Source organism: Crocodylus siamensis, chromosome 4, assembly GCF_052110815.1.
Source record: "Crocodylus siamensis isolate JL-2025a chromosome 4, ASM5211081v1, whole genome shotgun sequence".
In the NCBI taxonomy this organism is placed as follows: domain Eukaryota; kingdom Metazoa; phylum Chordata; order Crocodylia; family Crocodylidae; genus Crocodylus; species Crocodylus siamensis.
In genome coordinates, this window is record NC_143398.1 from 166,670,354 (window position 1) to 166,684,888 (window position 14,535).

The 14,535-nt window shown below is 41.1% G+C and overlaps 1 protein-coding gene across 3 annotated transcripts in view; it reads left to right on the forward strand.

The window, feature by feature from the left end:
* Positions 1–14,535, forward strand: part of PARD3B (par-3 family cell polarity regulator beta) — a 765,403-nt gene that overhangs the window by 293,209 nt on the left and 457,659 nt on the right. For all 3 annotated transcript variants that reach the window (XM_090044807.1, XM_090044808.1, XM_090044806.1), the window contains exon 5: positions 1,881–1,990. In XM_090044807.1, coding sequence (XP_089900933.1) covers positions 1,881–1,990 — 110 coding nt within the window. The remainder of the gene's footprint in view (positions 1–1,880; positions 1,991–14,535) is intronic.

Consider the following 14,535-nt stretch of genomic DNA (forward strand, 5'->3'; position numbering starts at 1 on the left):
CTGGACTAATTTTGGCCCTGTGCCCCCTGTGAACACACAGGCTTAGTAGTCCTTGAGGTGTACTAGACATACTGGAAGAACTTGGGATGCTTCCCTCAGTCTGAAGCACCCTTAGACGAACCAAGGGGACCCCAAGGCATAAATTCTAGACTGTCTCCCAATAAGTCTCCCATGCTAGGTACAGATGAGAACTGTATTGGTTACAAGGAGGAGGTTTGGAATAGGGTACAAGGTAGAGCAATATCAGAGAAATACCTTAGAGCAAACAGTGGCATGGTAGCCTTTGATCATTTATCTGAGTTACTGCAAGCATTATATTTAGTTAGATCTCAAGTAGCTTATTCACAGGTATCATCCAGAGGCAGGTGGAGATTCCCTCTAGAGGCAGACAGTTCATGGCTGCTGCCCCTCTTCTGGGCAGCTTTTACCTTATATAAACCTTATGACCTCATTTACCTGATCAAGTGAAGGTCAGCAGTTGTTGACTGCCAGCCATCCAATTTGAAATGCGTCGCTGGTTGCTGGGTAGACTGGCAGGGTCTCCAGGCTCCTCCCAGTCATGCTGACATTGCTTAGAACAATAGGGAGTGTAAGTCCACCACCACTACCACCCATGTGTGTGAGGCCAGCCATGTAGACAGAAGGAGCAGGTTTCCCCCTACCTCAGGAATGTATCCAGCTCAGGCTACAACTCAGGATTACCTAAAGCCAGTGGGGCCAGGGGTGTCTGCCCTTTGTAGTGACCATGGTAACCAAATTGTCAGATAGATAATTAGCCTGATAGCAGAGTTTGGGGAGAGACAGAGATGGCATTCTGCTGCAGGGGTTACAGTGGGCAATAAGCTGAATATGAGCCAGTAGTGTGCCCTTGTTGTAAAGGAGATTAATGGCATACTGGGCTGCATCAGTAAGAGTCTTGCCAGCAGGTCAAGGGAAGTGATTATTTCCTTCTATTCAGCACTAGTGAGGCCACATCTGGAGTACTGCGTTCAGTTTTGGACCCCCTACTATAGAAAGGATGTGGACAAATTGGAGAGGGTACAGCAGAGGGCAACAAAAACGATCAGGGGACTGGGGACATGACTTAGGACAAACTGAAAGAACTGGGCTTATGTAGTCTAGAGAAGAGAAGACTGAGAGAGGATTTAATAGCAGTCTTCAACTACCTAAAGGGGAGTTTGAAAAAGGTTGAAACTAAACTGTTCTCAGTGGCGGTAGATGACAGAACAAGGAGCAATGTTCTCAAGTTGCAGCAAGGGAAGTTTTAAGTTAGAAGAATTTTCTCATTAGGAGGGTAGTAAAACACTGAAACAGGTTATCCAGAGAGGTGATGGATCTCCATCCTTGAAGGTTTTTAAGACCCAGCTAGACAAAGGTTTGGCTGGGATGATCTAGTTCGGGATGGTCTTGCCTTGAGCTCAGGGTGAGACTAGATGACCTCCTGAGGTCCCTTTCAACCCTAATTTTCTATGATTATGGTTATATGACACTTCCTTAAAATGATCATATAATTTTGATATTATTATGATCGTGCATATGGCCATGGATGCTTGCAATTTCAAGAAGCTATTTTACTTTTTCTGAGAGAATGTGTCCCTTTCCCCTGTTTGACAGCAGCTTTTGATTTCAGCCCGCATCTGGCCAAATTACTGTTGCCATAGCAGAGGGTTGTACAGTTGTGTCTTTAGTCTTCTCATTTTTGTGTCAGTGGGTAATGAATGACCAAATACTATCAGATCTAATAATTTATGGACAGTAGTAAAAAAGGAAAAAGAAACCCTTGAATGTAAAAGCTGGAAGTCTTTTTAATTTATGGCAATGTTACGTATTAATTTCCCCTTCATCTATTTTGACCCTTGATCTTTTATTTTGTCCTTTAGGCACACCACTTCTAGTGAGGAGGAGCAGTGATTCTGCATTTGGCCCACTTGCTGATTTCCATCCAAGTGCTTCACCTCACAGTGACCATAGTCTGAAGCCTGTTCTGGCAGTAGGTATCATGTGGTTAGTGTTTTAAAGAAGAGTTAAACTTTTTTATTTTGGTACATATACCTTCTTTGTGAGCTAAACTAATTTGCCTCTAAAACAAGGATGTCATACTCATGCAGTAGAAAGGGCTGAATTCTATTTCTAATTAAATTCTGTGGGACAGAATATATATATTTTTATTGTAAATGATTGTCAGTTAATAATAGTAGGCTCACTTTTACTAATGGGAGAATGAATGGGATAATAAAGGACTTTACATTTTGTGGCGCCATCATTCTGGCAACTTATAGACTAATGAAAGCAGCATTGCATTTATTATACTTGGAATTTTCTAACACTTGGAATTCAGCAATTTTAAAGGGCTAAAAACTTTTTTTAATAATGAGATTAGATTATGCTGAACCTGAATGTCACGTGGAATACATAAATACATCAAGTAGAAAGGACCTGGATTAGTAGGCCTGTTTGCTGGAAAAATTCAGCATGTCTGACTTTACTGTATTACACCAGTTGAATATTGATGTAACTAATGAATTACAGCTTCATAACCAAGGTAACAGAGTAGAGAATTGAATGACTCATAGAAGTTATGGATGATGGCAATGGATCTCAGTTTTGTAAATACTGCCAACTGACACAATATAATATCTCTTGTACTGGATCCTATTTAATTGTCCATTGATCCTCTTTGTACTGCTAACTGTCCTCAAATTTTTTCCTAATATTTTTTAGTATGCAGCATATTTTATAAAGGTGTGATATTTGCAAATTTGAATAGTTTTTGGAGAGCCAGAAATCCTCTTGCATCTAATGGCCTTGTGCAGACTTGAACTTTGGCAATATCCTAGTTCAGTTGTCAGTTCTTTTTAAGCTGACTTAGAATTTCTTGTCAGATGATTGTTGCCAAAGCTTGTGTCAACTTACTCTTGTAAATTGGCACGCACAAGAGATTTTTCATTTATGCTAGCTCATTTTCTTTTGTTCGAATGCCTGAGAGAAGTTCCAAGTGGACACAGTGGTAGCTAGTACCATCTGTATCATAGGTGGTAAACAGAGAAGCTGGTAGTTTTGGCAGCTGGGTATGTGCAGAATCAGGGAAGGCAGGTCATGGGGAGATAAATATAGATTGCTTATTTCAATCTGTTACTATCAATGAAATATTTAATATCAAGGTTTAAATTGTCATCATTTTTTAGGTTGAAGGTTTAATACCCCATGGCAGATCGCCTCTCAAAACTATTCTTCCAGGCTGTTTGTCATTCTTTGCCTGAAGTTACTTGAGTATTAATACCACATTATCAATAGCTCACATTTGTAAGCATGCCTGTAGGTGCTTCCTGAATATTTGAATATCCTGGACTACTCTTCATAGTCCTTTAACTTTTTTTTCTTAAAAAAAAAAAAAAATCCAGTGTAGATAAAGCCAGTCAGTACATTTGTTTATTTAAAGTTCACATTTCTCAGGTTCTGTTTCCAACCCTGAGGTCTAGAAATTCTTTATGACCAAGCAGTTAATCCTGACAAAACCACAAGCATAACACCCTAACCTGCCACAGGTAAAGCAGGGGGTAGTGGTGATCAGTGACCTGCTGCTGTGATGGTTGTTAAAATACACTCAAGAGATCCAAGGAACAGACACAAAGGAAAGCAATACCTCCATATACTGGTCTGATCATGGTGTAAAATTCTTTCCTGACTTAAAACCTGAGTGGAGGGGCAAGACCCTATAGCCAGAGACATCCAGGTTCAGTCCTGGCAGGAGTGTTGGCACACCCAAGTAAAAATCTCCAGTCTTGGATACAACCAAAAGCCAGTGCTTCTAAGGAAGGCAAAAAAATAAACAAACAAAAGCCCTCTGACATGTAGTAACAAGAGTGGGAAAAAATCTTTCCTGGCTCCATATAGCAACCAGCAAAGCCCAGAAGCATGGGAAATACCAAGTAGATCAAAGACATAACTAGTCCTAGATCATCCCTGATTAATGCTTATCTAACCTATTCTTGAACACCCCAGTGATGTAGATACCACAATTTCCCTAGGCAGCCTACTGACTTACTGTTCTTATAGTGAAGAAGTTTTTCCTTATATCTAAACTTGCTTTGCTGGAGCTTCAAGCCATTGGTCTGTGTCCTACTTTCTGCAGCAAGAGAGAACAAATATTTTCCCTCTTCTTTATGGCAGCTCTTCAGATATTTGGATTGCACTCATGTCTCCTCTTAAGTGCATTTTCTGCAAGCTGAACATGCCTACTTTCTGCAACCTTTCCTTATATGACCTGCCTTCCAAGCCCATTATCATTTTTGCCACTGACTTCTGGATGCTCTCTAACTTCTCCATATCCTTTTAAAAATGTAGAGCCTAAAACCGCACACTATACTCTAGATGAAATCTGACCAGTGCTGAATAAAGAGATCCGATTGCCTCTGCTGGCACTGGATTTATGATCTAGATACCGTGTTCCAGCTGGACCCAAACCCTCAGACCCACCACAACTTCTTCAATTCAGTAATAAGCACATTTTATTGATACATAGTGATAGCCAATAAGAATAATGCAAGTAAAGCAAACAAAATACTGCCCCCCCCCTTTCCTCCCAGTGCTGCATCTACCAGTCTGTCGCAAAGGGAAGGTACATCTGGCCAGTACGCAAGTTTCACCCTGTGGTTCTTTCTTGAATGTCAGATGTTAGAAACCTGGAAGCTGAGGGCACCTAATGCTCCTAGTGATGTAGCCCAAAATCTTTGTCCTTTGTGCAGCTATATCACACTACAGACTCATGTTGAAACTGTTGCTACCAGAACTCTTAGTTCCTTTTCTGTAGTGTTGCCATCCAGCCAGATGTTACTCAATTTATATTTGTTTTTAACTATTTCCAAGAGGCGGGGCTACATGTGCAATTAAGGACTGAATATACTGCAGCTCAATTTGAGCCAGAGTAAACTAATCCTGACATCACCATCTACATGTGCACTTAAGTGCAGTAATTTAGTCTGCTGCTAGATACCACTTGTATCTGAGGGGATTATCCAACAGTTTGGCACATTAGTCTGCTGCACCCTAGTTGCTGCACATGTGTAGACAGTGATGCTTTACTGCTCAACAAATTAGTCTGCTGTGCAGTAAAGTGTATCATACAGATGCACCCAAGGTATGGCACCTTTTATTTGTCAGCATTAAATTTCATGTTGTTAGCTCCAGCCCAGCTTTCCAATATGTGAAGATCCTTCTGAACCGCACTCCTATCTTTCAATATGCTTATAGTCCTTCCCAGTTTCATGATGTCCACAAATTTGCTCCAGAAGCTCTCTATTCTAGGATCCAAATAATTAATAAACACATTGAACAGTAGGGCTATGTGAAGCTTTGATTCCTCATTTGATTTGGTGGAGATTTGGCTTGATTCAGTGGCTGAATCTCCAAATGTGAATTGAATCAGAGGATGCTTTAATCTCTCTGAATTGAATCGGAACCCTCCAAATCAGTTCAGAGAGATTCGAAAAGATTCAGCGATTCGGACATGGACACAGATTTACATTTTTTTTTCTACATACCTAAAGGTATCAGGCGGCTCATGAATGCTGTGATGATCAGGCAGATGGAGCATCCCGCAAGAGCACAGGGTGGTTCCCAGCATGTTTGGCAGCAGACCCGGAAGTGGATCAGAAGCACTTCTGGTCCACTTCCAGGTCTGCGGAGGAGGACACGGGGGAGGGGGGCGTGCCCCCCCAGCTTGGTGACTGGTGACCCCTGGGTCTGGGAGGGCACCCATGTCTGATCACTGAACTGAGGGAGTGCGGGGGGTGAGGCCTGCATGCTCCCTGGCAGAGCCAAAAGTGTACTGGAAGTAGTTCTGGTCCACTTCCAGCATGTGGGGGACCCTCCCACACTTCTGTGGGATGCTCCATCCACCCCAGCATTGCAGCATTCATGAGTCATGCTGGTACTTCAAGGTATGTAGAAACAGCATTTAAAGCTGTGTCTGTGTCCGAATCGCTCCAAATTGGCATCAAATCTTCAGATTCGGAATTGGCCAAATTGAATTGGGGATAGTGATCCAAAATAATGAATCGAATCACTATCCCCAATTCAGGCCGAATCCAAATTGAATAGGGCCTGCTTTGTACACCTCTATTGAACAGCACTAGGCCCAGGGCAAACTCCTTTGGGTCTTAACTTGAAACCTCCTGCCATTCTGACATGGATCCATTTGTAATTACCTTTTGCTTGTGGCTATCTAGCCAGTTGTCTGTCCACCTTGTAGTAGTTTTGTCTAGCCTAAATTTCTCCAATTTGTTTAACGGAAGGTCATGTGGGACTTTGTGAAAAGCTTTGCTGAAGTCCAGATACACTATATCCACAAAATTTGTTTGGCATGGTTTGTTCTTAGTAAATCAATGCTGGCTGCTTCTGTTTAGCTTTTCCTTATCCAGATCTTTACAAATAGATTTCCTTATAATATCCTCCAGTAACTTTGTGGAGACTGAGATATGCTTAACTGGTTTATAGTTCCCTGGGCCTCCTTTTTGCCTTTTTTAAAGAGGACAACTGTGTTGGCCCTGTTCCAGTCCTTTGGTACTTTGCCCATCTCTCACAACTTGGTAAATATTATTGCCACGGTCTTGGAAATCTACTCTGCCAACTCCTTCAATACTCTGGGATGAAGGTCATCAGATCCTGCTGAGTTGAATAAATTCAGACCCATCAAAAGCTCTCTGCCTGCTTGTTTTGTTATCTCATTGCTCAGCTTGTCCCTTTCTTCATCCAAATAATCCTTATTACATGTCCGTTTGCAGCTTAACTTCTTTGTGAAGAGGCAAAAGTATCTGTTGAGTAGCTCTGCCTTCTTTGTATCTTCTGTTAGGAGTTTGCCTGACTATTTAATAATGGACCCACAGCTTTCTTCATCTTTCTTTTCTGGCCACCATATTTATATAACCTCTTCTTGTTGTCTTTAACTTCTCTTGCAAGGTGAAACTCATTTTTAACATTGCCGTCCTCACTTTGTCCTTGCACGTTCTTGGTATGCTTCCTTGGTGACCTGCCCATCTTTTCATTACCTATGTGCTTTCCTTTTGCATGTGAGGCATCCTAGAAGCTCCTTGCATGGCCACATTGGTCTCTTGCCTTTCTTGTGTTTCCATTGTGTTGGAACGGTTTCATGCTGGGCTTCTAGTAATGTGCCCTTTAGAAGCTTCCTCCTGGGTGCCTGTATCCTTCAGTCTTTTTTTTTCCCATGCTGCTGTGCCTATTACCTCCTTCAATTGGCTTAAATTTTCCTTTTTGAACTCTAGCAACTTAGTTTTGCAGACTTCATGATTTCCTTGTCTTAGAATCATGAATTCTGTCATATCATGATTACTTCTGCCCAAGTTTCCCATCACCTTCACATCTTCCACAAATTCTTCCCTAGTGGTCAGGACAAGGAGATACCTGGAAAATTTAAATCTCCCATCAGCTGCATCGCATAATTTTGGATAATTTTGACACCTCCTCATCCACTTCTTCCTGACTCGGTGATCTATAATAAATTCCCATTATTATATTGGTGCTGTATCTTTTCACCTTTTATCTTCACCCCAATATATTCTGATCTGTTGCTTTCTTCCTCCTGAACCAGGATGGCTGGGACTTAGGCTTCTAGTGAATCAGCTAGGTGGGCCTCTGCTTGAATTGGCAGGTGTTGCTGGTTTCCCTCCTCTTCCCCCACTGCAGCTCAGCTCCATAAGACAGGAGTGAGGGCATTTGGTTCAGCCAGTCATATCCACGGTGTCCTGGAGGCAGAGGGTTAAAAGAGCAACCACAGTCTTGTCCCCTGCTCCCCAAAGCTGCCTATGATTTCCCTGGGAAGATAATGTACTTACTGGTATTTTCAAGGAAATAAATTTATTTTCTTCATTCAGACTTTCTACAACAAGGCACATTTTTTATTGGGGGAGGGGGTATGTTGTATGCCAGAAAAATATGGTAGTAGTTGATTCATAGCCATAGATGTTTGGGTTGGAAGAGACTTCAGTAAATCATCGGATCTGACCCCCTGCCCTGGGCAGGAAAGAGCACTGGGGTTAAATGACTCCAGCCAGGTGCATGTCTAGCCTCTTCCCTCGAAAGCCCATTCCAGATTCTGACAACCCTTACTGTAAAGAAGTTCTTCCTGATGTCTAACCTAAATCCGTCAGTTTGTGGCTGTTGCCCCTATTTACTCCAAGGGGTGCCCTTGTAAACAGAGCATCTCCTATTCCTTGCTGCCCTTCCCTTCCCCTCCCCCCCTGTGAATTTGTAGGAGGCCACAAGATCACTTCTCAGACTTCTTTTGGAGAGGCTGAAGAGATCCAGGTCCCTGAGTCTCTTCTCATAGGGCTTTGCCTGGACCTGTTCTTCATGCACCTGCTAATGCATGATAAAGTGCAGTTAGCTGTACTGATCACTTTGTCACACTGACAACCCATGTTCATCTTGGTGTCAACAATGACTCCAAGATCCCTTTCTGTTGCTGTGCTGCTTAGAAGGTCCTCTCCCAGCATATAAGTGTGCTGGTGATTGCTTTTCACTAGGTGCAGCACTTTGTCTTTGTTGAATTGCATCCTATTCTGTTCTGCCCACTTTTCCAACCTGTCCAGATCTGCCTGAAATTGTCCCCTACCCTGTAGTGTGTTAACTTTACCCCATAATTTGGTATCATCTGTGAATTTGTACAGAGATGCTGCTTTTTGTATTATAACATCAATGAAACTCCATTTCGAGAACTCATATAGCCATGGGCTAGCGTAGCAAGGCTTTGTCATAATGTATTGGGTAACATAAGGCAGTTATTTAAAAAACAATAAATCATATTACTTTCAGAATGATTTCTTACTCTGTTCTGAAAAACCTGAAAAGGTTTGGAAAAGAATATAGTATCAGCAGAGCACTGATATCTGAACATATGAAAGATCTTTTAAATATATGCTAAAACAATGTTTTCACAAAATTAGTATGTTCTATCTTTACTTTGGAAATTGAAAATTATGTTTTATTTCTCTTTGCAACAAATATATTTCTTTAATGAATTAAAATGACTTTTGCATAGCTAGGACTATAACTGAATTACAGAGATTACCCATAAGAGATTAAGATTTTAAATACAGTCTATAAAACAAGTTAAATATACTTACTGGTGGCACTACCAAATTCCTTAAAGTCTTCCTCTTAAAATTGTACAGTAAAAGCTGTGCTATCTAGCATCTTACAAGCCGGCATGCTCTACTAACTGGCATGCCAGCTTGTAAGATAAAGTGAAACCAGACATGCCCACCATGGCACTTCTGGTTTCTCTGAGCCCCCACGGCCAAAGGCAAAGCAGCCTACGCTGCTGAAACCCCATGGCCCGGGGGCATAACAGGTTGTGCTGAGCCCACCTCCCTGTCCCGCAGGGCCCGTGGGGTGGGTGGCGATGCTGCAGGAGGGACGGTGATGCCATGGGAGGGGCAGAGGGACGCCCCAGACGCGGTGGGAGAAGCGGTGGCCAGGGCCGCTCAATTAACCGGAATATTTTGTTATCCAGCATCCCCCATTCTTGGGGGATGCTGGATAACAGAGCTTTTACTGTAGTTAACTTTTTTTTAATTTAACCCAACTGTCAGTATACTCAAGCTAAAGTAGAGGGACAAAAGCGGGTATGTTGAACATACAATCTAAAAAAGTTGCAGTTATCTTTTCTGTAGGGAAAAGTGTTTATTTACGTAACAATAAGGTTGTTTAAGATTGCGTTGTATTAGCACACAAATTTATGACCTGCTTTTCAAAGATCCAGATCATGTGAATCTGTGATGAAGTCGATGCTGATTTGGATTACAGAGAACATACTACAGAGATGTTATAGCATTTTGTAGAAAATAAAATAATTAATTATGAAATAAATTAGCCAAAGAAATTCCTTCTGTGAGATCAAATGTCTAGTTGGCAGTTGGTATCAAGTGGAGTGCCTCAGGGATTGGTCCTGAGGACAGTTTTGTTCAATGTCTTGCTGAGGGTGCACTCTATGCCATCTTCCAAGTTTGCAGATTACACCAAGCTGGGGGGACTAGTAGATAGGCTGGAGGGTAGGGCTAGGATTCAGAGGGACCTAGACAAATTGGAGGATTGGACCAATGGAAATCTCATGAGGTTCAACCAGGACAATTGCAAAGTCCTGCACTTAGGACAGAACAATCCCATGCATCAGTACAGGCTGGGGAATGACTGGCTGGGCGGCAGCTATACAGAAGAGGACCTGGGGATTACAGTGGACAGTAAGCTGAATGAGAGCCAGTAGTGTGCTGTTGTAAAGAAGGCTAATGGCATACTGGGCTGCATCAGTAGGAGTGTTGCCAGCAGGTCAAGAGAAGTGAGTCTTCTCCTCTGTTCAGCACTGTTGAGGCCACATCTAGTACTGTGTTCAGTTTTCCTCACCACCCCCACTGTAGAAAGGATGTGGACAAATTGGATAGGGTCCAGCAGAGGGCAGAAAAAATGGTGCGGGGACTGGGGCACATGACTTATTAGGAAAGACTGAGAGAACTGGGCTTATTTAGAGAAGAGGAGACTGAGAGGAGATTTAATAGAGATTTAATAGCAGCAGCCTTCAACTACCTGAAGGGGGGTTCGAAAGAGGATGGAGCTAGACTTTTCTCACTGGTGGCAGAAGACAAGGAGCAATGTTCTCAAGTTGCAGCAAGGGAAGTTTACATTAGATATTAGGAAGAATTTTCTTACTAGGAGGGTAGTAAAACACTGGAACAGGTTACCCAGAGAAGTGATGGAATCTCCATCCTTGGAGGTTTTTAAGGCCCAGCTAGACAAAGGTTTGGCTGGGATGATCTAGTTTGGGATGGTTCTGCCTTGAGCAGAGGGCTGGACTAGATGACCCTCCTGAGCTCCATTCCAACCCTAATTTTCTATGATTCTGTGATTCTCTGATCAGGTGACAAATCCTTTGAACCTTGTCTAACATTTGCAACATCTAAGTGGAATTACTGTAGTATGTAGCTGTTTATCTGTAACATTCTATTCAGAAATGTGCAGATTGCTCAGACTTGAGCAAGAAGTATTTTTTGAATTAACCATATATGCTAGAACAATATCATCTAAGGCATATTCAAAATATTTTTCCCTTTGAAATTCACAAGCAGCAGGCCAGAAATCACTATGCGTATGTCTATACTGCTTGCACTGCAAACAAGTATACTACTCTGCACCACATGCCAGAAAGCACACTCCCACCCCATGCTCCTGCTCCTCATATGCCAGACCTGGAAACGAGGGATTGAAGTTGCCATGAGAAGCTGCCCCCATTGTTGCTCTTGAACACTCTGAACACAGATATTGAGAGCAGTGACAATGTGGGGGAGATATCTTCATGGGTCTCTTCATTGCCTCATTTCTGGGTTTGGCATGTGCAGGGCAGGGGCAGGTTCTTGAGCGCTCTCAAGAACACCATGGAAGCAGTAAAGATGCCGACTTTGTACAGGAGTAATATTTCTTTGTAAGTGTTACAATCTTCAAGGATGTGGCAATGGATACAGCAGCACAGCATGTACTGCTACAGTTTTTATGCTGGAAGTGGAAGTCAGTGGAAGAATCCTAAATATATGTTCGGTCTTCATGAGGTGTGTTGCAGCCACTGGATTTCACAGCACAAAAGATGTAAATCTTCTAAATATTGATGGAAAAGTAATTAACCCAAATCTGAATCCAAAAGCATAACTCACTTGAATGTGGTGCAAGACGTCATAGTCTGATACAGAAACAAGATTCACTGGAGGAACTCCAGGGCCCATTGAAGTTAATGGGAGTTATGCCCCACTGATGTCAATGACAAAATTTCAGGCACTGTTGTAAACCCATTGACCCATGGGGGCCCTCTATTCTTTATGATTTTCCTTTTCTTGTATTGGCACATTCTTGGTGAAGACATCTAGCTGAACTCTGAGTTAATCATTGGGAAGGCTGTTTTAAATAGCATTTCATCTATATTTAAAGATACAGCAAGGTATTGGATCAATTGTAGAGCTGTGCCCTGGCTCAACCCAACAACCCGGTTAACTAAACACAAGTCAAATCCTGTTTTACTTAATGCATTGTGGATGTATAATTTGCAATTTTGGATATGGTTCATATTTAATCAGAACCTTTTATGTTTGAAGCCCTTATTGAAAAGGGTCAAAACCTCCTCTGGTACTTCCACTGTTAATTATGATTTTAAAGTATTAGCCTTTGTGATTAAATGTCTGAAGATTAGGGGAGGGAGTGTGTGTGTGTGTGTGTGTGTGTGTGTGTGTACCAAACCGACTCAATTATGTGTTCCTTTTACATACAATATTATACATATGTAAGCATAAAGTATTTAATGATACAACGCAAATCTTTCTTGAGCTAAAGATTAACATTAGCTTTTCCAAAATTAAAAAAAGACAAAAATATTCTAAGAAAAAGGGTAAAATATCATTTTATGACATCCTGTTATTGAAAAGCACTGCATGGCATAAAGGCATTTTTGACATAGTGATTTAATAATAGCTGAAGAATTTGTAACTCCAGCTGTTCAAGCTGGTTTGTGATAAGACTAGAGCTAGGAGACTGCATTGAAATGAGGGTTTTTATGTACCTTTGTTTTTAAAAGATAAACCTTTGTGCAGCATGTTTAGCAGGGCCAAATACTCATGCACCCTGGCTTATTCAGCCAGTTGTAATATGTGGTCCCTTTGTGCTTGATGGTCACTCATAATCATGTGACTCTAGGAGCTGACGTTCTATGAGAGAGACCAAATATCACAGGAATTGTTATAGAGCTGTAAGAGTTGGCAAAGCTGGAAGGGTCATATACTTGATTTTTATCTGTACTTTGTTAAGACCTGTCTGCACATGTGGTGATTCAGGAATAGCTACTCTGCTGTAGGGTGAAAATTTAAAGCAGTCTTTAACTGGTTTTCAAATGCAGACAGGCCCTAAGATAAAATGAAATCTGTGGCTTTGCAAAGCCTATGTAGCTTCAGCCATTAGGCTGAAGGAAACTTAGGAAGGTAAAACTGGGTTGGGAAGAAGGGAGGCAAGGTACACTGGATATACACATTGGTTTTCTTCATAGTACCTGGCTCTCTTCATAGAACCCTGCTTTTTTAAGGTGGGAACATGGTGAACTTTTAAGGATATGCAAGAAGGCACAGAAATGCAAAAGAAAGGAAAATATAAATGTAAGGGAAATATAAATAGAGAGGAAAAATAAACAATTATACAATATCTCTTAGATTGTTGCAGGAGGTGCAGTGTAGTTGTGGTGACATAACAATTCTGTTATCTATAACCTAGAATCATAGAGGTACACAGCAGTAAAACAAATCTAAGAAGAGTTACACACCACAAAAAAGTTTGAGACCAAGTGCCATAGCGTGGTAAGGCTCTTAGATATCTTGCAAGTCACTGAAATTTATTAGTGTAATTTTCCTGACACCAGTAAAATTTAACTACCCTTTTAAATAGCATCTTCATTGTAGTTTGGAACTGCAATGAAGATTTGGGGCGGTTGAAAAGAATTTTCTGTCACTCAAAGGGCCGAACAGTTCTTATCTGAACCATTCGTGTGTTTTTTAAAATAAAATTCTGATTTAGATGAATCCCATTTTTAAAGTAGCTACTGTGTGTGTGTTTATGCCGTGGAAACATATATAGAATACTTATAATCAGCGTGAGAGCTTGTCAGTGTACTGCTTTTGATGTCTGATTAGATGATCATAGGGACATCTGCAGTGAGTTAGTTTTGAAGTTGTTGGTGTGAGGCACTGCAGAAACCAAAGCTGTCTGGCAGTTTTAAAGCATGAAAGCTGCTACTTTAAGAATTTTCTGTAAAGTGTAGCATGCAAGTAGCTGAGGATTGTCAAATTAACAAAAGCTGCTTTTTCTTCCTGATTTTCTGTTGCCTGTGTTAATTTTCTTTCGACTTTATTGTGCAGTATGCTGTGGTATATGTGCCAAAAACAAATTGCTATGTACTTCAGAGTAAAAACTAGGCGATTTAAACTAAATATTAAAAAAGATTCAAGATGTGTGACTTGATTGGCTGAAAAAAGAGACAAACATGTTTTGTGCTACTCTCTCTTTTTTTTGGAATGGGAGTGTTTTTAATTCTTTGATTCTTTGCACTGTCTGAACTTCAGAGTATTTAATTGTACTTCTGAGTGCAGCCTAGGTTTTGGAAGATGGGGGGTGGGGAATATCTCCATGTCTTTCTTTTTAAAAAATGGATAGTAGGCTTTCTGTAATTTTAACTGACTTGGAGCTAATAATTAACGGTTGCTATACATTAGTTATTTTGTTCTACTGCCTGTATTTTTACTGATACTGATGCCCATCACAAGGCATTCTTCTGTAAGAACATGTCACGTTCTGTAGTCAGAATGTTCCCAGTGAGAGAGGGGTAGCTGTTTTTATGGACATTTATAAACAAATATGTTTAGTGTATATCATGTTTCAAAAATGGATATTTGCTGCAATGCTAGAATATTTATTGTTTAGGGTATTGGCTTTTCTCTTATT